The sequence below is a fragment of the Ovis aries genome, chromosome 7, assembly GCF_016772045.2.
Source record: "Ovis aries strain OAR_USU_Benz2616 breed Rambouillet chromosome 7, ARS-UI_Ramb_v3.0, whole genome shotgun sequence".
NCBI lineage: Eukaryota > Metazoa > Chordata > Mammalia > Artiodactyla > Bovidae > Ovis > Ovis aries.
In genome coordinates this window covers 41991284-42013700 of record NC_056060.1, presented here as the reverse complement: position 1 = coordinate 42013700, position 22417 = coordinate 41991284, and the positions used below count along the sequence as shown (strand labels likewise).

General features: G+C 42.8%; 1 protein-coding gene across 1 annotated transcript in view; it reads left to right on the top strand.

Moving 5' to 3' along the window:
* Nucleotides 1–22417, top strand: part of PYGL (glycogen phosphorylase L) — a 51753-nt gene that overhangs the window by 14050 nt on the left and 15286 nt on the right. The window contains 15 exon segments of the mRNA NM_001024861.1: nt 5207–5338; nt 8699–8810; nt 9335–9417; nt 12626–12769; nt 13284–13376; nt 14064–14210; nt 14550–14713; nt 15190–15304; nt 16343–16444; nt 16590–16737; nt 16842–16900; nt 17003–17144; nt 19978–20185; nt 21101–21235; nt 21675–21741. Of these exon segments, the coding sequence (NP_001020032.1) occupies nt 5207–5338; nt 8699–8810; nt 9335–9417; nt 12626–12769; nt 13284–13376; nt 14064–14210; nt 14550–14713; nt 15190–15304; nt 16343–16444; nt 16590–16737; nt 16842–16900; nt 17003–17144; nt 19978–20185; nt 21101–21235; nt 21675–21741 (1851 nt within the window).

Below are 22417 nucleotides of genomic sequence, written 5' to 3'. Positions count from 1 at the left end.
TTAAAGAGCAAAGATAAAATACATCATACCATAAAAAAGAAACTATTTCCATTAAAAAAAAAAAAAATATATATATATATATATATATACACACACATATATCTTTCAGGAAAGCAACATGCTTTTTCAGCCCATGGTCAGTCCCCGGCTCACATCAGCTACAGGGTTGCTCATACCATAGAAAAGGCTGATGAAAATTGCACAGGCTAGGAAGATTTTTCAGAGAAGGCAATGGCACCACACTCCAGTACTCTTGCCTGGAAAATCCCATGGACAGTGACGGAGGAGCCTGGTAGGCTGCAGTCCTTGGGGTCGCTAAGTCGGACATGACTGAGCAATTTCACTTTCGCTTTTCACTTTCATGCACTGGAGAAGGAAATGGCAACCCACTCCAGTGTTCATGCCTGGAGAATCCCAGGGATGGGGGAGCCTGGTGGACTGCCGTCTATGGGGTCACACAGAGTCGGACACAACTGAAGCGACTTAGCAGCAGTAGCAGCAGGAAGATTTTTAAAGGGTGATGGACTTTCAGTTTTTGAAGGCGCTCTTCAAGGAAGATTTGCAGGAACAAAGTGTTCTTTGTGAACTCCACCCTGCCCTCAAAGAAAATAATTTTATTGCTAAAATGCTTGACCTCCCTTGAACTCTACTGGGGATCATAGAAACCTTATCAGGAATAGTTCTCTGAAAATGACTGGACGCTAGGAGGGAAAGGGGGAAAGACAATTGCGACAGCCTCACATTAAAAGTTGAACAGTCACGTGCTCAAGTTCTGGGTGGAAAAGTATGCTGGCAGTAGAAATCTCAGAGTTGAATCGAGCCATCTGCTGGAACCTTCTGTCTCTTAGAGCCCGTGACCAGCCTGCTCTGACTAGCCATGCTCAGTTCACATTACCCAGCAAGCTTCCTGTGGCCATTGTTGAGTTCTCGGTGTTCCCCAGAAACATTTTTCAGTGATTGATTTCATCAGACAGCAAAGTTTGTTGACACCACCTGATTTTTACTCACTGGTTCTTCATGTCCTGTGTAGCCCACAATTGAGAGGAAAAGCATTTCTTAGTATTCAATCACTGACTGAGACCCTGAGCTGACCTCTGCTTCCAAGCTGGCAGGAATAGATTCCATTGAGTAATTTCTCTAGGAAGATGCCAGATCCAGCTGCCACACACTCCTCACCCCTACCCAGAGGGGCACTTTGCTCCCCACTCCAAGTCTTCTGCTTGCTTTATCTCAGCTCCTTTTCATCTGGGATGTTCACATCCAAACAGCCCACTTGGATATAAATGAAAGCTCTTCTCCCATCTGGCCCCTGCTCTTCATATGGCTCCGCAAGCTGGGGCGTTCAGGGATCACTGGCTACATGGAAATCTAAATTTACAGGCTAATTTGTTGGAAGGAAGCAGGATAGAGGAGGTTTATCACCACCCCACAGCCTTTGTGGATTGGGTGGGGGGCAGTTCTCTCTTTCTCTTCTGATCCGCTCATACCAGCTTGTGTTTATGAAACATCTATGCTTCAATTTACCTTAAAAAACAAGCTTTGTATAATTGAGGGAATTTTTGACAGATTCCTTGCCAAAATCAAGAAGAAACTCAATAAAGAATAGCAAGCTAGGAGTTCTATTCTCCTACAGAATGTGTTAAGTAACCCAGTGGAATTAAAATCAGCCATTACTTGCTGGGGAAAAATCAGACCAACACTGGATTGCACTGAGAGTGACTGGCTGACTAGTCAGTCCCTTATCACTTAACAGTGTGTCCTCAAAAGGGCAAATGTAGCCGCGGACTTGCACGGGAGGGGCCGGCGGTGGGAAGCCCGGAGTTCAGTTTCTCTTCTATGGGCATTTCATTCTGCTTGAGGGGAGAACAGTCTGAATCTGCTGCATTTATCAGCCAAAAATATGTTGGCCCCTTAACCTGTGCACATTTTTTGAGAGGAAAGCTGTTTCTGCCTCACTGTCCTCCTGGTTCATGTACAGCCTGAAGGTGTATATTAACAACAGTCCTGCATGCTGAAATGAGGCATCTAGGCCCTAAGGTTCATTCTTGTTACAGAGATTAGTGTTCACATTAATCAGTATTTGAAACCCAGAACCTGCCCCCTTGCCTAAGTGCAGCACGAAGTGTTTTGTAATTAAGGATGTTTGATGCTTTGTGGATATTCTCATTTATTTTTCATCAAGTTTCTAGTTATTAATATGAGCTAGTGGGCTCTAACTTTACCAGTCTCTTATCAACTGATAAAAATTCTGTCCTTTCCTTGTTAAATTTTCATTGTCTTTTTTGTTGTTCTCTTTATGCCGGGGATAGCGGAAGTCTCAGATCTGAATTATAGTTCCTGACTTTGTATCACCATATAGCTCCTGGCTGCACCATGTACCCAGTGTCTTCATGTTAAGATGCAGACTTTTAAAGGCAAATACTGCCTGAGACTCAGCATTTGAACAGGATGCATTTTACTGATTAGCTCACATCTAGGCCCAGCCTTCCCTAGGCTTCCTCCTGCATTTGCTACATTCTCCTGTCTCCAGCAGACCTTCTATCTAAAGATGTTGTTTCTGTGAGTCCCCTCTTCATTCATCATGTTGCTGGTAGTTCCTGTTAATGGGCAGCTTACTGACATTCCCAATATAAAGTCATGATCAGTGTTTGAATAAATGGATATGTGTTAGCTTGTCTGGCTGTTGACATTAATGTTTTATCTAATATCTCAAAAGTTAGCTGTGTTTGTTCACCTCTCTCCACACTGCCTGGGGCAGACACTGAACTCATATGTAGGTGATCATGAAGCATCCAGTATTGTGTGATAATTCATAATTAATATCTCTTTAAACTAAAGCTGAGTTTTCTATGAGGGAAGGGTGATGAAGCAAATAGGTAAAATAACCATATTTGGGGTAATCTCATTGACAAGAGAACTTTGTATTAAAAAACCTTAACCCTCCCTTCTTGCCAGAACACAATTCCGTCTTTTAATATATATACAATATTTTGAAGTTTTCACTAATAATATCTTTAAAAATGTACCCCCCTCCCACCGTATGTTTGGTCGTTGTTTTGGTATTTTTATGTTTCTTTATAGAAAATAAAGTTTATTTGATGTCCAGGATGCCCTAAATACAAATTCTGATTTTAAAAATTATATAAGAAATATTTTGTTATAAACTGACGTAACTGCATGGGTATACATTGAAATTATCAATAAAATAAATTCCTTACCTTGTTAATATGTGTTATTTTCAAAATGAACTGAAAGTAATAGTTCATTATCAGATCAAAATTACGTGAGGTTTAAATTGAACAAAGACTACAAAATGTAATGGTGTTCTGTTGGTGGGAATATAAATTGCTGCAGCTACTATGGGACCCAATGGACAATCCTTAAAAAACTAAAAATAGAACTACCATATGTTCTAGCAATTCCATTCATGGGCATATATCTGGAAAAAGTGACAACACTAATTCGAAAACATACATGTACCCCAGTGTTCATAGCAGCACTATTTACAATTGTCAAGACATGGAAGCAGCCCAAGTGCCCATCAACAGATGAACGGACAACGATATGATATGCATATGCCATGAAATATTACTCAGCCATAAAAAAGAAATGCTGCCACTTGTATCATGGTTAGATGTGGAGAATATTATGCTTATTATGCTTAGTGAAATAGGTCACACAGAGAAAGACAAATACAATATGTTATCACTTGTATGTGGAATCTAAAAAATAATACAAATGAATGCATATGCAGAATAGATTCACAGAAATAGAAAACAAACTTGTGGTTACCAAATGGGAGAAGGAAGAGGAGAGGGACAAATTAGGGGTATGGGATTAACAAACTACTATTCATAAAACAGATAAGCAACAAGGACACACTGTATAGCACAGGGAATTATTTGGCCACCTCATGCGAAGAGTTGACTCATTGGAAAAGACTCTGATGCTGGGAGGGATTGGGGGCAGGAGGAGAAGGGGACGACAGAGGATGAGATGGCTGGATGGCATGGCGGACTCGATGGATGTGAGTCTGAGTGAACTCTGGGATTTGGTGATGGACAGGGAGGCCTGGCGTGCTGCGATTCATGGGGTCACAAAGAGTCGGACATGACTGAGCGACCGAACTGAACTGAACTGAATGGAATATAATCTGCAAAAGCACTGTCACTATGCTGAACACCTGGAACTAACACAATATTGTAATTCAACTATACTTCAATTTTTTTTTAATGGAAAAAAAAAAGTTATAGTGTTCTGTACCTGTACTGAAATAAGGGAGCTTTCTATGAGTAGCTTTTCTCCACTGATTCTGTGCTTTCTAGGCACAAAGCTCTTGACAGAAAATCATGATGTAGGACCCATCAGGTCCAGGTATCCAACAGTAAACACCACTGGGAGGCCTCTCTTTCCCTCAAGCTAGACAGTTGCCTCCCAGATTATTAAGGCACAGGCTTTAGAACCCACAGTTCAGTTCAGTTCTGTCACTCAGTTGAGTCTGACTCTTTGTGACCCCATGGACTGCAGCAAAACAGGCCTCCCTATCCATCACCAACTCCTGGAGCTTGTTCAAACTCATGTCCATCGAGTTGGTGATACCATCCAACCATCTCATCCTCTGTCGTCCCCTTCTCCTCCTGCCTTCAATCTTTCTCAGCATCAGGGTCTTTTCCAATGAGTCAGGCCAGCATCAGGTGGCCAAAGTATTGGAGCTTCAGCTTCAGCATCAGTCATTCCAATGAATATTCAGGATTAATTTCCTTTAGGACTGACTGGTTTGGTCTCCTTGAATTCCAAGGGACTCTCAAGAGTCTTCTCCAACACCACAGTTCAAAAGCATCAATTCTTCAACTGATGAACCCACAGACCTACCGTCAAATCTTATCTGCATCATTCACTGCCCATGCAACTTTGAGCAATTATAGTTCCCTTTAAAAAGGGAGAAGCTGTAAGTTCCCTCCTATAGGATTGCTATGGGGATTAAACACAATAATATATATATAAAACGTTTAGAGCAATATTACCAAGTATTGTTGATTTAGGCTGTATGATAATAACAAAGATGAATTGAGGTTGACAGAACCAACATCTTTCTTGCCAAAGCAGTACTAAGTTAATCCAGTCAAAAATATTTTTGATTTGCTATAACTGAAGGGTAGGTCCACATCTCCTGAAAAACAAATTATAAGCCATGTCCTTTTTGCAGATAGAAGAGGCAGATGATTGGCTCAGGCATGGAAACCCCTGGGAGAAGGCCCGCCCTGAGTTCATGCTGCCTGTTCACTTCTACGGAAGAGTAGAGCACACAGAGGCCGGGACCAAATGGATCGACACCCAGGTATTTCAAGAGTCCTCACACTGAGCGTTGTATAGAGGACAACACAGTATGATGTGTATATGGTATTCAGTATAGTGTATTGTATATTGAATAACAATGTATTTTTATAAAGAAATGGGTTACTTCTCTTAGTGAAACCCACTCATTTTGGAGACCAGGGTGCTGAGGTCAAGAGAGAAGTGACTTCCCTAAGGTCAAGTGACTTACCAGAGTCATTTCATCATCTACTTTATCAGAGATTTATCAGTTCTATAATCCCAGCATGCTTAGCTCTCTAGTTTTACATACCGTTGTTGAAACCAAGAGTGAATAAAGTTAAATGTCATTCCTCACACCACTGCCATATGTACATTGACTTTTAAATTCTAAGGGGTAAATATTTTAAAATTGAAGTATTTATTCAACGGATTACCAAAAAATTTCATTACAAACTCAAGAAAAGCAATGCAAAATATTGCAAAATGCATGCTGTTATTATGTGCCAGATCACTGCTAGAGAAATAATTCTGGTGTCAATCCAAGTAGACTTAATTCCTGGACGTGTATTTATCCTGCCCCTAGCCCGAGGGCAGGCAGGGGCAGATCCTGTCCCAGGCCCAGCATTCCCAGCATGCCAATTACAGGAGACATAAGAGGCTCAGTTTTCCGGTTTGATCCCTGGGTCAAGAAGATCCCCTGGAGGAGGAAATGGCAACCTACTCCAGTATTCTTGCCTGGAGAATCCCATGGACAGAGGAGCCTGGCAGGCTATAGTTCATAGGGTCACAAAGAGTCAGACATAACTGAAGCAACTTAGCATGCACACACGCAGAGTAGAGTGTTACCCTGTTACTGAACAATTTATTTTTCAGCCCCTTCAGTGGAGGAGCTGTGCCTTGCTGTTCTCATACTTCCTGATAAAAAACCCCTAAGCACTGTTGGACTGCATTGTCCAGTCAGGAGGCTCCACTTGAGATACTTGTTTAGTAAATATAGTCTTAAGCCAGAAAAGATGTCTCATTGGCCATTCTTTAAAAGCTTAAAGAAAATAGTAAAGACCAGGGAAATGTTCTTTGTTATATAGCAAAATCAGGGGCAAAACTCAGTCTTGTAATGCTACATTCAGTTGGTTTGTGGACTAATCTTCATAAATAAATGCTTCATTTTATCTTAGAAGAATCAAGACCCATGTTATAGCAGACTTTTAAACTAATGCTTTATTTTGCTAATCCATGCAAAGCTAGTCACAGTTCAGAAAAGTAAGACTTTTTTTAAAAAGTCTTTTTTTTTGCAACAGCAGCATATGAAGTAATGGATTAGAAGCTAAAATAGGTCATTATATATAATGATATAAGGAATAACTTAATATGTGATTTCAAGATATTTCCTTATATCTCCTCCACTTCTATTTTGGTCAAACAATAGACCACAGTCTGAGTTACAGTTGTTTACAAATATGATCAGGAAAACTGCAACAAATCAATTGCTAATATGCCCAAAGAATTCTCACATGTTTTGAGTATTAAACTAGCAAGTATTTGATGTCTAAAACTTCCAGGTTTCTGATCTATTTAAATGTGTGCAGTTTACACATTCAATCCTAGCAGCATTCTGTTTACTCCGTAGGTCCCACTGATAACCTTATGATGACCTGATGATGTATTTACAAAGTGCCTCTAGACAGTTTCATAATATATCTAGAAATCCAGTTGGGGAGAGTGTATTTTTCTGTGCCCACAAAGGCAAGGTTATGGGGCAGATGTAATAAAGAATGAGCTCACCCTTCTCGTGCAGAACTTTATGGATTGATGCTATTGCCTGATCAGCCCCCAGATTTGTAACTAGTGAGGTCAGAGAGCATGAAGTCAGACCTGGTGTGTGCCTGTTTGAGGGCTTCCAGCAAATTGAACTGTCTGTGTCATTATTGTGTCAGTTCAGGTCCTCAGGGAAGCAGACGGCAGGGAGGATTAGAAGTGCAAGTGACCTATTGCAGAAATGCTATGAAACATTAGGGGGAAGGGGACAGGAGGAGGGGGAATTCGTCCAGACTGCACAGGTGTGATACCTGTGAAGAGAGAAGGAAAGAAGGATTTCTCAGGAAGAGCCTCACACTGCACCACAGCTCTGAGCGAGTGCCCAGGCTCCCGACGGGGGTCCCGGCTCTCCTGCTCCCACCACCACAAGAGCATCCTGGAGAAGGTGCAGCCCCTGTCAGCTCCAAGGTGGCGATTTCTCCCCAAAGTTCTCTAAAAGGACTTCCGAGCCATGCGCTTCCCCAGCTGCCTCAGTTATGCTGCCAGGGTCAGGAAGATGAGTCATGTTTGAATCCGGCCTCAGTCCCACTCTGTAAATGACTTCCTGATTGATCACAGCTTGCTTTAAGAATCTCCAGAGACCTTAATTTCCTAGTAAAAGATATTCAAGTCAGTGTGATTTGTTACTCTATGATTATGATCATGAAAGTATGACTGAATGTATGTCATTGATATAGACTAAAGTCCTTCATTCGTTTATAATTGAGCAGAGCAAATTAAAGAGATCTGTGGTTAGCTTTCAACACTACCACTGTCTGTGACCTTGGGTAGGTCACGTCTCAGCCTCGTTCCCCTCATAGAGAAGGACCCCTCAATGAGTAAGTTGCACTAAACGATCTCAACCGTTCTGTCGTTGCCCTTCCTCAGAGATTGACTCTGATGAGGCAGGAATAGAAGTGTCTTTTCTCACAAAAATTTTAAAGTCATGTAAAAACACAGTTCATCTTCCTGTTCTCTATTTCCATGACCATCACAAATATTGAGCTAAATTTTCCAAAGCTCACCTCTTAGACCCGTCTCAGCTAATTATCAGCTGATTTGTTAGATCACTAAAATACCTCTTCTTCATGCAACTGTGAAAACTCTAGCATAGCATTTTAAACATGGTATGTCATGTTTATCTTCATACATTTCCTATTCCATTGATTTTTCACCATATTTGAAATCAGATCATTGAATAACCAACATGAAACTTATCCTGATTACTATTCTTAATGGGTACAGATTCACATTTGCTACTTGGCACATCATATTTTGTTATTCTTAGAGCAATGGCTTGATCTGAAATGCAAAAGATTTGCATCCAGATCAGGGCAAAGGACACAAAGGGAAGTCAACATGAAACTGATAGAGAGGTCCATCTGTCTGGGTCATTCCAGCCATTCAGATTGTTTCAGTGGGAGGAGGACACTCCAGTCCTGGGAGCTTCATCTTGGTTTAGGGATCATACGATCTGAGTTGGTGATGGAGCCAGGAAACAAATTCCCATTGCTGTTTCCCAGCTCTGTGCAACCTACATCCTCCTATGTGGGCAACAGTGAGCAGCTGCTTTGGTTTCACCCCACAGGTGGTCCTGGCCCTTCCATATGACACCCCAGTGCCTGGGTATCTGAACAACACCGTCAACACCATGCGCCTCTGGTCTGCTCGGGCGCCCAATGACTTTAACCTCAGAGACTGTGAGTACAGCATGGGCTCGTGTGTCTTTAATCTTTTTCTTTACTAATTAGAATGAAAGTGAGCTGAGTTTCTGATATGAACTCTTTAGTGACTAAGCATTTTATGGAGCAGGTATGGAGAACACGGTTAAAACAGTCCTTCAGTCTGAACTTCATAGACTTTCCTGTGAATCAGAGCTTGAAGTTTTGCTGAAATCCTTTTGAATTTTTAGGAATTTTAGGAACCCCACATGGCAGAAAGTCCCCAGCCTCTGGGCCATGGACCAGTACCTTCTGTCAGATCAGTAGTGGCATTAGATTAGAAATAAAATCCACACTAAATGTAATGTGCTTAAATCATTCCAAACCATCCCCCCCTCCCTAAGTCCATGGAGAAATTGTCTTCCACAAAATGAGTCCCTGGTCCCAAAAAGGTTGGGGTAGTCAACAAGCAGGGTATTCAGCAAGCATCAGATGAGATCATGGGGGTTCTAAAGACAGCAGCTGGCCTGTCTGTTTATTGATTTTTCTAACATTTCCTTCAGTTAATGTTGGAGACTACATTCAGGCTGTGCTGGACCGGAATCTGGCCGAGAACATCTCCCGGGTCCTCTATCCCAATGATAATGTGAGTGGTCAAGCTGGCTTTCTCAGTGGAAACAAGTGGCTTATTTCACAAGTGCCTATTCAGGAGCCATAAAGCGCATACTTACTAATGTTTTTCTTCCTGTCAGTGAGGAATAATCTCCATATCGCATCCTGCATTGTCTAGATTTCCCCTCCTATCCCAGTAAGGAAAACAACTTTGTACAGTTCATGAAATCAGAACTGGTGTTTCACCCATCCTTATTTGGGAGGCTCTGTCCATGTATTTCAAAACAAAATCTGGATATAAACGATGAGGTGCAGCTGGGATGAAGCACTTCTTCCTTTCCAAACAGGAGTTTCATCCTCGTCATCAGAAGCCCATGGAAGGGTTCTGCCTGTCCTCTTCCCCTCACTCATGGGTCTCCTCTGCCCCTTTGCCCCCAGGAGAGGTGGGGGTCATGGACCTCAGAACAGACCCAGCAGCAGACATTTGTTTCTTATGCCACTGGTTTATCTTGTTTAACTTTTTCTTACAGGTGATCATTCCTGTCGCTGTTGTTCAGTTACCCTGTCATGTCCAACTCTTTGCATCCCCATGGACTGCAGCACATGGACTGCAGACTGTTTCTAAATTTACACTAAAAATAACTTAGTTTAAAAAACAAAACCACTTGAGACTGAATCTCAAATTCAGTCTATCGATTCCTACTATCGATTCTTAGTGGACTTAAATGTACTTAGCTCTAACTTCTCCATGAGTAAAATAATTTTCTGTAAGCTATAATGATTTTTTTAAAGTAATAATCTCAAAATAAATAAATAAATAAAGTAATAATCTCAGTAGCAACCAAACTAGTAGTCTGCTCCACAAAGATGCCACAAAATAAGGATCTTGGGGACTAGGACATAAATGGTCCTAAGACTAGATATCCACTTGCTGTTAAACCTGTCTCAAGGAGGAGTAAGTGGATTTGCTGCAGCATTATCAGGAACTTAATGGTATATGTTATTTTTTATTTGGGAGAAACTGTACTGTAACTTCAGTACATTTCAGAGGAATCTGCCCTAGAGGCAGGCATGGCAACCCACTCCAGTATTCTTGCCTGGAGAATTCTCGTGAACAGAGGAGCCTGGTGGACTCGGGTCACAAAGAGTCGAACATGACTGAGCGACTAAGCACAGCACACAGTCTCTCAGCGTAATCACATGGTAATTTTCACTAGCTCTTCAATTAGTGTTTACATTATTATGACCTGTCAACACTACAGACAGCTGATCTATGCCCGTCCGTATCTTCATGTCATTATTTTTCCTTTCTGTAAAAAGTTTTTGTTTTTCCTGGAGTTGATGCTTGTTTTGTTGGCTTGGTTTTCTGAGTACTTTGCCCTAACCTATCCTATACTCTACCAAAGTTGTAGAAATTTCCTCTCAATATATTCAAACACCTTCAGTATTCTGTTGACTCGGTCTTTCTGAAGTCCCTTCTGGATCTCTCCTGGTTGGCTGCTCCACTGGCATCTTTGGAGGGACTTTCCTACCGTTCTAAGGACCTCTGTGCTCTTACGCTCTCTGAGGTCATTTGTTTCCAGGATCCCACGTTTTCTTTTTGCTTGTTTGATCCCTCGTTTGGATAGTACACATGCTTAGGGCTTCCTGGGAAAGGGTGTATGTGAGGCCAATTTTTTTGAGACCTTTCATGTTGAAAGAGGTCTTTTTTTCCCCTCACATTGGTAGTTTGCCTGGATATCAAAGACACAAAGATTTTTTTTTTTTAATCTAGTTTTTGATGTTGTTAAAAAATACAGTGCAATTTGAATTCTTGATCTGTTGTTTGTATTCTGCTTTTTTCCCCTTTGGAAACTTCTAGTTTCCCTCTTCCTCTCCTTCTATCCCCCTCTAAACCCCCTATCTCCAAGTGTACTAAAATGTACTGAAAGTTTTTTTTAGAGGGGGAGGTGCTTTGGTGTGAGTCTGTTTTCACTCCTCACGCCTGGGTACCCTTTCAGTCTGGGAACACAGGACTACAGCTCTCTGAGGAATGGTCTGGAATTATTAAACATCCTCAACTGGTTCTTTAATTTTCTTACCTTTTGTCTTTTATTTATCATCTCTGTCTTCCTACTCACCTTATGGGCAATCACAACTCTCTCAATCTGTTTCGTTTTGGCTATCATGTTTTAATTTTTGAGTAGTCTTTTTTTGCTCTAGATATTTTCTTAAAGCATCTTATTCTTATTCCTTGAATACAATATCTAATCTATCTGAGTATATTATTGATAGTAGTCTTATAGTCATTCTTTAATCTCTGTTTCTTCTAAGTTAACTTTTATTATTTCAACATCTTTTGGAAGTTTTTCTTAGATGGCTAATGGCCCTTAAGTGCCCACTAAAAGAAAGAGGTACTGGCAAGCTTTGGGGAGCTCTGTACTTCTGGTTGGGATTTATCTATTCGGCTTCACTGTCCTGTGGCCTGTTGGGGCCATTTCCTGGTGGAGCTCTGCATGTCCATGTCTTTAGTTTCTCTCTTCTGGGCAGGCCAGATTCCCTGGAGAAGATGCTTGCAGCTGTCTTCCTCGGTGGAATTAACACTAACTGCCTGTGTTCTCAAATTTGGTTGGGAGAAGAAGGCTGAAAGTACCAGCGTTCAGTACATACACTTTCACTGAACCCTCTTCCCCCATTTTAGTGTGGGATGGTACCCCTGCCTCCACCTGCACCTGCTTAACCATCTCCAGGGAATAGATCTCCACCTTCTGCCTGAGGTGGCAAAGGAGACTGTTCATTTGAGGGAACTGGAGATGAGGTCTGAGGCCAACTGCTTCTTAGACTCTCAACTAACTTTTTACCCTCTCTTCATCCCTATATCTAAAGGCACACAATGCTGACAGGTTCTGGGCCTTTGGGGAGCTTTGATGTGTACACTGGGCTGTTCCTTTGGCTTTTCCCCACTAGGTCAAGAATCAGCTTTCCTGCATATTCTGGTTCAATTACCATTTATCCACCTGTTTTTCAGCTTCTGAAAGTTGTTGCTGTTGTCTTCTCTCCATTCCCTTCATCCTTTATCAGTATGCCTTTCTAAAATCCTTACTGTCATTTTCACGGAGCTCCAGGAGGCTAATGCCTGGCCTTCAACCTGCCATCTTCCACCAGACATCCCCTAGATGTTATAGGCCCCTCAGCAGGCGATACCAGTCATGTTTTGGCCACTCCTAGTGTGAACTCTCTCACTCAATCTCTCTGGCTTGAAGTTTTTTGAAGGGAAGGAGCTAAGATTGAAGCAGGAGTATTTTGTGGTGGCTGCTACCTTGCAAGATGTCATCCGACGTTTCAAAGCCTCCAAGTTTGACTCCAGCAATAGTGCCGAAACTGCGTTTGATGCCTTCCCAGATCAGGCAAGTACTCAGTCTGAATGCAGGTGGGAATCACGGGGAGGATCAAGACTTCCATCAGACTTACTCATCAGCTGTCTCAGTGCTAAAAAATCAGAGTATCTGTATACAAAACAGAACAGACTCACAGACGTAGAAAACAAACTTGTGGTTACAGAAGCGGATGAGGGGAGACAAACTAGGACCATGGGATTAACAGATACACACTGCTACACATAAAACAGATAAGCTACCAGGATTTACAGTATAGCATGGGGAAGTCACTTAATAGCTTGTAAGAACCTATAAAACAAGTGTGTGTGTGTGTGTATATATATAACTGAATCACTATGCTGTACACTTGAAACTGACAGAGTATTTTTAATCGACTTCAACTGTTTAAAAAGTTGCGTAGCTACAGTGTACTTCAAGCGTCCCATGAAAGGTAGGTGCTTGTTTGGTGCATGTATGGATAAGAACAAGGAAGACAGAGATGGGCCGCCGGCCACCTTCATGTTGCTCTCCTTTCCCCTTATAGGTTGCCATCCAGCTGAATGACACCCACCCTGCACTTGCCATCCCTGAGCTGATGAGGATTTTTGTGGATATTGAAAAACTGCCCTGGTCCAAGGTCTGGAGAGTTTGGCTTCTTTTTCTTTTGAGTGACCAGAATATCTGTGATTGAGAGAGTTTGCCAAAAGCTCCTTTTTACAGTTTTTTAAAATAAGTCACTGTTGATAACTTACAGCAAGGAAAGGTGAACTTTGCACTGGTGCTGACATTTCTCAGTTCTTGGAGCGAGTAAGACTAAGAAATAAACACCTTGCTAATGGGACACAGCTCAGTAGCTATATCAAGGCTTATATTGTGTTTCCCATTTCTTTGTCTAAAAGGATTCTAAATTAAACTCTCTAGCCTCAGATTAGAGCTAATTGAAAGTGTCCCCATTGAATTTAATCATACTTTGTACTTTCTCAGAACATTGCTTAAGCTTTATTCCTCAAATTTTGTCTATTTAAGAAACAAAAGACAAGTTAGGATAATAGAGAAGATTTATCAGCATGCTATCTTAAGTTTTATTGGACAGTTTTGTTGCCTTTTTTTTCCCACCCCCAAGAAAACATGTTCCCACTACCTATACCATTCAGGAACCTCCTAATAGTATACTTGCAGATAGAATAATCCTGTGGCAGACAGGCCAGAGTTGAGGAAATGTTTGGCCTGAGGGATGGGGTGCACCTACGGGCAGCCTCTCTGCAGAGGGAAGCAGCTGACACACACAACCCTACCCCGTTAACCCCAACCCCCTGTCCCCCAGGCATGGGAGATCACCCAGAAGACCTTCGCCTACACCAACCACACGGTGCTCCCAGAAGCCCTGGAGCGCTGGCCTGTAGAGCTGGTGGAGAATTTGCTTCCTCGACATTTGCAAATCATTTACGAGATAAATCAGAAGCACTTAGATGTAAGTCACTTTGACAGATTCATAACCCTTTGGAGAAGGAGGTCTAGAGATGTTAAGGGTAGCTACAGTCTTCCCTGTTACTTGAGGCCCAAACATCTATCTGTCATTGATACATCAAAAGCATTCAAGTCTGGGTGGGGCTCTGTTAACAACACCTTTTTGAAAATATTGGGAAGTGGAGGGATGGCATCTCCCCAGGGCTAACATCCCAGCACCTCTCTGTGGGAGTGAAGTTTTGTATTTACTGCATGGAAGGTTTTGGTTGGGAAGTGAATGATGTTACCCCAGGGTTGTCAGAAACCTGAGTGATCAGTAAGGCCTTTCTCTTCCTTTGCCTAGAAAATTGCTGCCTTGTTTCCTAAAGATGTTGACCGTCTGAGAAGGATGTCTCTGATAGAAGAGGAAGGAGTCAAGAGGATCAACATGGCCCATCTCTGCATTGTGGGCTCCCACGCTGTGAACGGCGTGGCTAAAATCCACTCAGACATCGTGAAGACCCAAGTGTGAGCCTCCGTCCCCGTCGCAGTGGATCTCACATTGCTCAGTAACAGAACAGCGCTAGTAAAGGCAGGGCTACCACTGGAGATGAGGAAAGGCCCCATGAAATGTTTAAAAGTTTTTTGGGTTTTTTTTCCTATGCAAAGAACCATTCTGTAAAAGGAAAAGACCTTCCTCTCTTAACCATCCTAATTCTAGATTTAGGAGCAAAAAAAACTATTCTGCTCAAAAGTCTGATCTATATGTCAGTGCCAGGAAATCATATGGGGGTGATTTAGACTTTTTTTCTTGTCATTATTTTGAATTGCAAATGGATTTATTTTTAGAATGACAGCAGTAGCTGCTGTCAGCCCCTCCCTACACTTTTGTTTAATCTTTCTAAGCCTACACTGTGCTGCTTAAATCTAACTCTGAGCTTCCTCCAGCATGCAGGAACCTGCCATTCCAGCCAAGTTCAGTGATGTATCTCTTCTGTCTCCAGATTCAAGGACTTTAGTGAGCTAGAACCAGACAAGTTTCAGAATAAAACCAACGGGATCACTCCAAGGCGCTGGCTCTTACTCTGCAACCCGGGCCTGGCAGAGTTAATAGCAGAGGTAACCAACCAGGGAGTGCTGAGGGGAAGCCGGGCAGGACTGGAATGCGGGAGGCAGGGAGCACACTTACAATTTGCTAATCCAGCCTGCGGCAGGGCTGGCTTCAGGCGCAAGCCAGCAACTTGTGCAGCCCCACGTGCACTGTGCTTGGTTTCATTTTCTGCTGTAGCCATCTTAAAAATCTTAATTTCAGAAAAGGAAGCCCCACACATTATGTAACTAGCCCTGGTTAACAGTACTCATGATACACAGGTGATACCCCTATTTAATAAAAGAGGATAACAAAGATCATATAAATGACTGAGTTTTTGTCACCCTTTTTTGTAGATTTTCTGTTTTTAACACTTAATACCACTGAAATTAATGGGCTTTCCCGGTGGCTCAATGGCAAGGATGGAGAAGGCAATGGCAACCCACTCCAGTATTCTTGCCTGGAAAATCCCATGGACAGAGGAGCCGGGTAGGCTGCAGTCCATGGGGTCGCAAAGAATCGGACTTGACTGAGTGGCTTCACTTTCACTTTTCACTTTCATGCATTGGAGAAGGAAATGGCAACCCACTCCAGTGTTCTTGCCTGGAGAATCCCAGGGACAGGGGAGCCTGGTGGGCTGCCATCTATGGGGTCACACAGAGTCGGACACGACTGAAGCGACTTAGCAGCAGCAGCAGCAGCAATGGCAAAGACTCCACCTGCCAATGCAGGAGACATGGTTTCCATCCCTGGGTCAGGAAGTTCCCCTGAAGGAGGAATAGCGACCCACTCCAGTTTTCTTGCCTGGGAAATCCCATGGACAGAGAAGCCTGGCAGACTACAGTCCATGGGGTCCAACAGAAACCACTGAAACTGCATGTGAGGAACTAGCCAGTGTTCTTCCCACACAGCATTTCTAGCATCTTCTGTGAGTCAAGCCTTTCTCTGTGCTGTGGGGTGTAGATGAGTTTTAGGAATGTGAGCACCCACCACAGATGGAGAGAAACTGCTCATGTGGGTTTGACAGCCCTCTCTGATTAAAGTCACCTTTTGCTTTAAATTGAAAGAAAATTGGGGAGGACTACGTGAAGGACTTGAGCCAGCTGACGAAGCTGAACAGCTTCCTGGGCGACGACATCTTCCTCCGCGAGATCTCCAACGTGAAGCAGGTGAGGCTTCCCTGCACGAATTCTTTCCTGGGCACTGACTTGGAGGGTTTATGCTCCAGTGTTTAAAAACAGACCACCACCACCACCCCCTGCACTGGTTCCTTCTGAGTCTCAAGGGCTCTGACCCCATGCTCTATCTCAACAGGAGAACAAGCTGAAGTTTTCTCAGTTCCTGGAGAAGGAGTACAAAGTGAAGATCAACCCGTCCTCCATGTTCGACGTGCAGGTGAAGCGGATCCACGAGTACAAGCGACAGCTCCTGAACTGCCTGCACGTGGTCACCATGTACAACCGTGAGTCGGCCTTGCAGCCCCCAGCCAGCCCCCCAGAGGTGTGGGTCTCAGCACCCCTGCTGTCCACCGTCATCGATTCCATCCCCTATCTCCATCTTTTTCAGGCATTAAGAAAGACCCAAAGAAGCTATTCGTGCCCAGAACAGTTATAATCGGTGGCAAAGTAAGTTTGATTCTCTTCCCTGGGGACGTGGGGGCTCTCCTCTCTTGCCGTTTCTCCACTTCCTCATGCCTGCCTTCTCTTATGTCCACACTCTTCCCCAAGGCTGCCCCTGGATACTACATGGCCAAACTTATCATAAAGCTGATCACATCAGTGGCAGAGGTGGTGAACAATGACCCTATGGTTGGAAGCAAGTTGAAACTCATCTTCCTGGAAAACTACAGAGTGTCTCTTGCAGAAAAAGGTAGTGCAGTCCTCACGAACCATGGGGGCTGGGTCACAGTCTAGGGATGGATTACACACTACAGGAAAATGGAGCCACTGGCCTCGGGAGCCCGTGACTTAGGATAGAAGGTGCCATTCTTAGGCAGAATAAGACCCTAGGCTAAGAATGTTTAAGGTGGCCCAGTTGACACTGAGGTGAGTGTCCCCAGGGTCCACATCAGAGGTTACATTTGCAAGCACATTTTATTCTCTGCTGGTCAAAGCTGGGTGCTGGATGAGGTGGCCCTGAGGTTTTGATAAAGTACAGACTGTGCTCTACAAAAGAAAAAAGAGATCTTCAGTTCCCAGCCCCCGTTTTGCAGTAGAACACCAATTCCCCAGTCCCCAGGTATTGTTCTGGTAACTTCTTGGAAAGAAGGGCTGTCATTTGTTCAGGTGGCAGCAGGGAGTGAGGACATGTGTCAGGCTGCCAAAGCCCTAGGTTTAGATGTGCCTCAGACAGGCACGCAGAACAAGCCTGGCATCCCCACCTGGGGACAGCCCAACTGGCAAGAAGCCACATCCCTTTGTCTTCCCCTGGGACCTTTACTTGTTTGTATCACAAAGCATCATCCACATGCAGGTGCCAACTGTGTCTTAATCCTTTTCCCAAATTGAAAAGGGACCTTTCTCTTTTTGAGGTGTTTTTGGGTCCTCTGATGTTATAATTTAAGAACTGTCTGCATAAAGAACAAAGAGCCAGATTCTTATGGATGCAAATGAAGGTATATCTAATCCACAAATAAGCTCTCAAAGCCCTATGCTTTTTATTGAGTGGGGTGGGAAGGATGCTGCAGGTAGTATTTCTGTGTGAATCAAGCCACAGGTATGCCTCAGTTGCCTGTGTCTTATTTCCCTGCAGTCAAAGTGGAAGTGAAGTAAAATGAAGTGAAGTCACTCAATCGTGTCTGACTCTGTGACCCCCATGGACTGTAGCCTACCAGGCTTCTCCCTCCATGGGATTCTCCAGGCAAGAATACTGGAGTGGGTTGCCATTTCCTTCTCCAGGGGATCTTCCTGACCCAGGGATCGAACCCGGGTCTCCTGCATTCCAGGCAGACACTTCCTTCCAAGTGGAAGGAAGGTGATAAGAAGTAACAGGCATGACGCAATCCAGTTTCCTCAGATGCTAAAGGAGAGATTCTGAATTTTAAGGATCAAGAAATAGAAGTTTCAATATTCATTCTATAAAGTTATCAAATAGAAGAAATAAAACCATAACAGAAGCTGAATGAAAGACGGGGGAGAAGAAAAGTGTAAGGTGGATGAAAAAATTAATCAATCAATCTAAGAAAGAAATGGAAAATTTTATTCAAGCCAAATTGAGGATTATAACCCATGAACTGCAGATCAGAAAGCTCTGAGAACTGTTCCACCCATTAGAAGTCAAAGCAGTTCTATAAAATTTTTTTGAGACATAGCTCTACACTAAATGCCATATTACTGACAGTTTACAGAATCCAGATCTGCCAAGTACAAAGTAGTAGGTCATCGGGTCCTAACAAGATCAAGAAGGAATGTTATCTTTTAAGGATCTGTCTTGTTGGTGCTAGGAGCATGCTGCTCTCTATGGGGATATTTCTTTTTATTCTTTAATTTATTTATTTTTTAATTGAAGGGCATTACAGAATTTTGTGGTTTTCTGTCATATATCAACAAGAATCAGCCATAGGTACACCCATGTCCCCTCCCTCCCGAGCCTCCCTCCCCTCTGCCTCCCCATCCCACCCTTCTAGATTGTCACAGAGCCCCTGTTTGAGTTCCTGGAGATGTACAGCAAATTCCCATTGGCTATCTATTTTACATATGGTAATGTAAGTTTCCGTGTTACTCTCTCCATACATCTCACCCTCTCCTCCCCTCTCCCTGTGTCCATAGGTCTATTCTCTATGTCTGTTTCTCCACTGCTGCCCTGCAAATAAATTCATCAGAACCATCTTTCTAGATTCCATATATATACATTAGTATGTGATATTTATCTTTCTCTTTCTGACTTACTCCACTCTGTATAATAGGTTCTAGGTTCATCCACTTCATTAGAACTGACTCCTTTTTATGGCTGAGTTATACTCCATTGTGTATATGTACCACAACTTCTTTATCTATTCATCTGTCAGTGGACATCTGGGTTGCTTCCATGTTCTAGCTATTGTAAATAGTGCTGCAGTGAACACTGGGGTACGTGTATCTTTTTCAGTTTTGGTTTCCTCAGGGTATATGCCTAGGAGTGGGGTTGCTGGGTCATATGGCGGTTTTAGTCCCAGTTTTTTAAGGAATCTCCATACTGTCTTCCATAGTGGCTGTATCAATTTACATTCTATGGGGATATTTCTGCTGATGGAGAGGTATGGTCCATGCATAATCCAAGATACACAATGCACAGTAGAGGGGAGAGAGGAGACTAAAAGGCAGAAAAATTTTTTTCTTGTTTAAATTTGTCTTGTCCTGCCATAAAATAGAATTTTATTTCACAGTAGTGTCAACTTTTGTAGCAGAGAGACAGTGTGAAAGTGTGTTAGTCACTCAGTCATGTCTGGCTCTTTGTGACCCCATGAACTGGTACTACAATATAAGCATATACCTATTTAGCGTTGTGGGCATAACCACCAAGATAACACATCAGAAGTGGGCAAGAGTGGTTGCTAGAGTTGAGGGGAAGAATGAGATCCATCCTACACCATTTGAATGTTTATCTTAATGTGCATGTATTACTTTAATGATCAAAACAGACGAGCTAGATGAATGCTTAATACGATATAAGCAGATCCAGAGAGACAGAACCACTCATTCTATCCCTGACGCCTTGCTTGCAGTCATTCCAGCCACAGATCTGTCGGAGCAGATTTCCACCGCAGGCACCGAAGCCTCAGGGACAGGCAACATGAAGTTCATGCTGAATGGGGCCCTGACCATCGGGACCATGGATGGGGCCAACGTGGAAATGGCCGAGGAAGCCGGGGAAGAGAACCTGTTCATCTTCGGCATGAGAGTAGAGGACGTGGCTGCTTTGGACAAGAAAGGGTGAGACAGCAGTCCTGCTTGTTGAGCATGTATATCCCCCCAGGAGGCTGCCTCCCCCACCCAGGTGTCCCATCAAGTTGGGTCACATGGGACATGGCTGCAGAACATCTCCTATAAGTCAGGGGACCTTCCTGACTGCAGATTAAGCCTTTGCCCAGCATGTGAAAGCTAAAGGAGCTTGGGCACAGGTACACGGGCTCCTTGCTATTTGCTACCAGCTGTGGCAGAGCTGGCCTCGTGAGCTACTCACTTTGCCCTCATCTGTGATTTTTACTTTGATCAAAAAACTGAATTAGTGTGGAGTTGAAGTTTTGCCTATAATTTAACCGTCTAGTGTTCCTTTAAGGTCTCTAAGAGATGGATTAAAAGGCAGTAGAGAATATACCTGGTTGTATAGAAGCACCCAGAATGCTTGTTCTGCTAAGTATCTGGATAAGTTTATTAACCTGGATTCAAATGAGAAGTAAATAAAGAGTGCCACTCAAAGGAACCATGGGAATCACAAAATTTGGAGGAGGTCAAATATATTCCCAGCCCTTGGAAGTAAATTTTGCCCAGTAGCAACATATCTGGGGATCTGTGGGTCCAAAAAGCACCTGTTTGTTTAGAGTCATAAAGTCTGTTTGAAATGAATCTTACTTTATTTACCAGATTAGACTATTGCTCTGTGACTAGGATTTTTATTATCTATTGTCCTTAGTGTCTTGGTTACAAGGAACTAATCAAATTTAGTGGGGGGAAAATATCAGGATCTAGTTAAATATTATTTATACTTATACTCCTGTTGAACTCTATGACTATAAATGCCAGTATTTTTGAATGCCTTTTTCACAACTGATGTACCAGCTAGTGTGCTGTTCATCACAAACACTAACAGAACCTTTTCTTATTATTCCCCCACCACCTACCCCACAGGTATGAGGCAAAAGAATATTATGAGGCACTTCCAGAGCTGAAGCTGGCCATTGATCAAATTGACAAGGGCTTTTTTTCTCCCAAGCAGCCTGACCTCTTCAAAGACTTAGTCAACATGCTGTTTTATCATGACAGGTGAGTTCCCACAAGAAGATGGTGCTACTTGGGCCATGGAAAAAGGATGAGAACTTCTTAAATCAACTATAACATAACCATGTAGATTAGCATGGATCTGCGATCTGATAAACTAACTTAGGCTTAGAAAGAAAAAGTAGGTATTCTCCACTAACAGTGCTAGGAAGACTTAAGAATAAGATCCACAAATATGGTATTCCTTTTCTCCTTCCTGTGGTGTACCCAGCTTTCAAATGCATCCATGTGATAACATTCTTACTTGTGGAAAGACCCATAGAAAGGTTGAGGGCTGATTGAAACCCTTACGAATAGAAATATCAGACTGGTAAGCTAGCCATGCCTGTCATTAAGCAAAAGAGAATTTTCAATGGAATCTGAACACACATCTGTTAATGAAGCTTTTTGATGCTTTGTTTTTTCCTTTTAATCACAAAAACAGGTTTAAAGTTTTTGCAGACTATGAAGCCTACGTCAAATGTCAAGAAAAAGTCAGCCAGCTGTACATGGTGAGTTCAAGGCTGAGACTTAACAAACGATGCCAGTTTACTACCGTTCATTAAAATTTTAGTTTCTTTTTCTAAATAACAGGATCCCACTAACCAATCAAAAAAGGGAAGTGAGGCAGCAATGTTGGTTTTTCAGATAAAAACTGGACTGTTCCCAAGTTCAGGGATTTGACATTTCAGTAGCAGCTGTAAATTTTTTTAATATCCAAATAAAAAGTCACAAATTATTTGGTATTTATTGAGCACCCACCATGTAGCAAGCATGTCCTAGCAACTAAAGAGTATAGAGCCAAGTTAAATACTCACTTTACCCACTCGTTTATTCAGCAGAGAGACACCAGTGCCTCCTCCAAGGCAGGCACCGTGCTGAGCACTGAGACCCAGCAGGGACAAAGCCGTGGCCCCTCAAGGAGCCTCCTTGGTGCCAAGGCCCCTAAGCAGATGCACATCAGAGTCACCAGGCAGTTTCTTCAAAGTACAGATGCCTACTGCCCTCAGGGATTCTGACCTAGTAGTGGGTAGAATCACCATCAGCATTTGAAAAATCTGCTAAAGGGATTCTTAGACTGAGACTTAGAATACTGGAGGGTATCTGAAAGTTGCAAAATAAGTACCTCTCCTGGGCTATCCGTGGAGTGGTGCTATATGAACAGAATATAAATGGATGGAAAGAGAG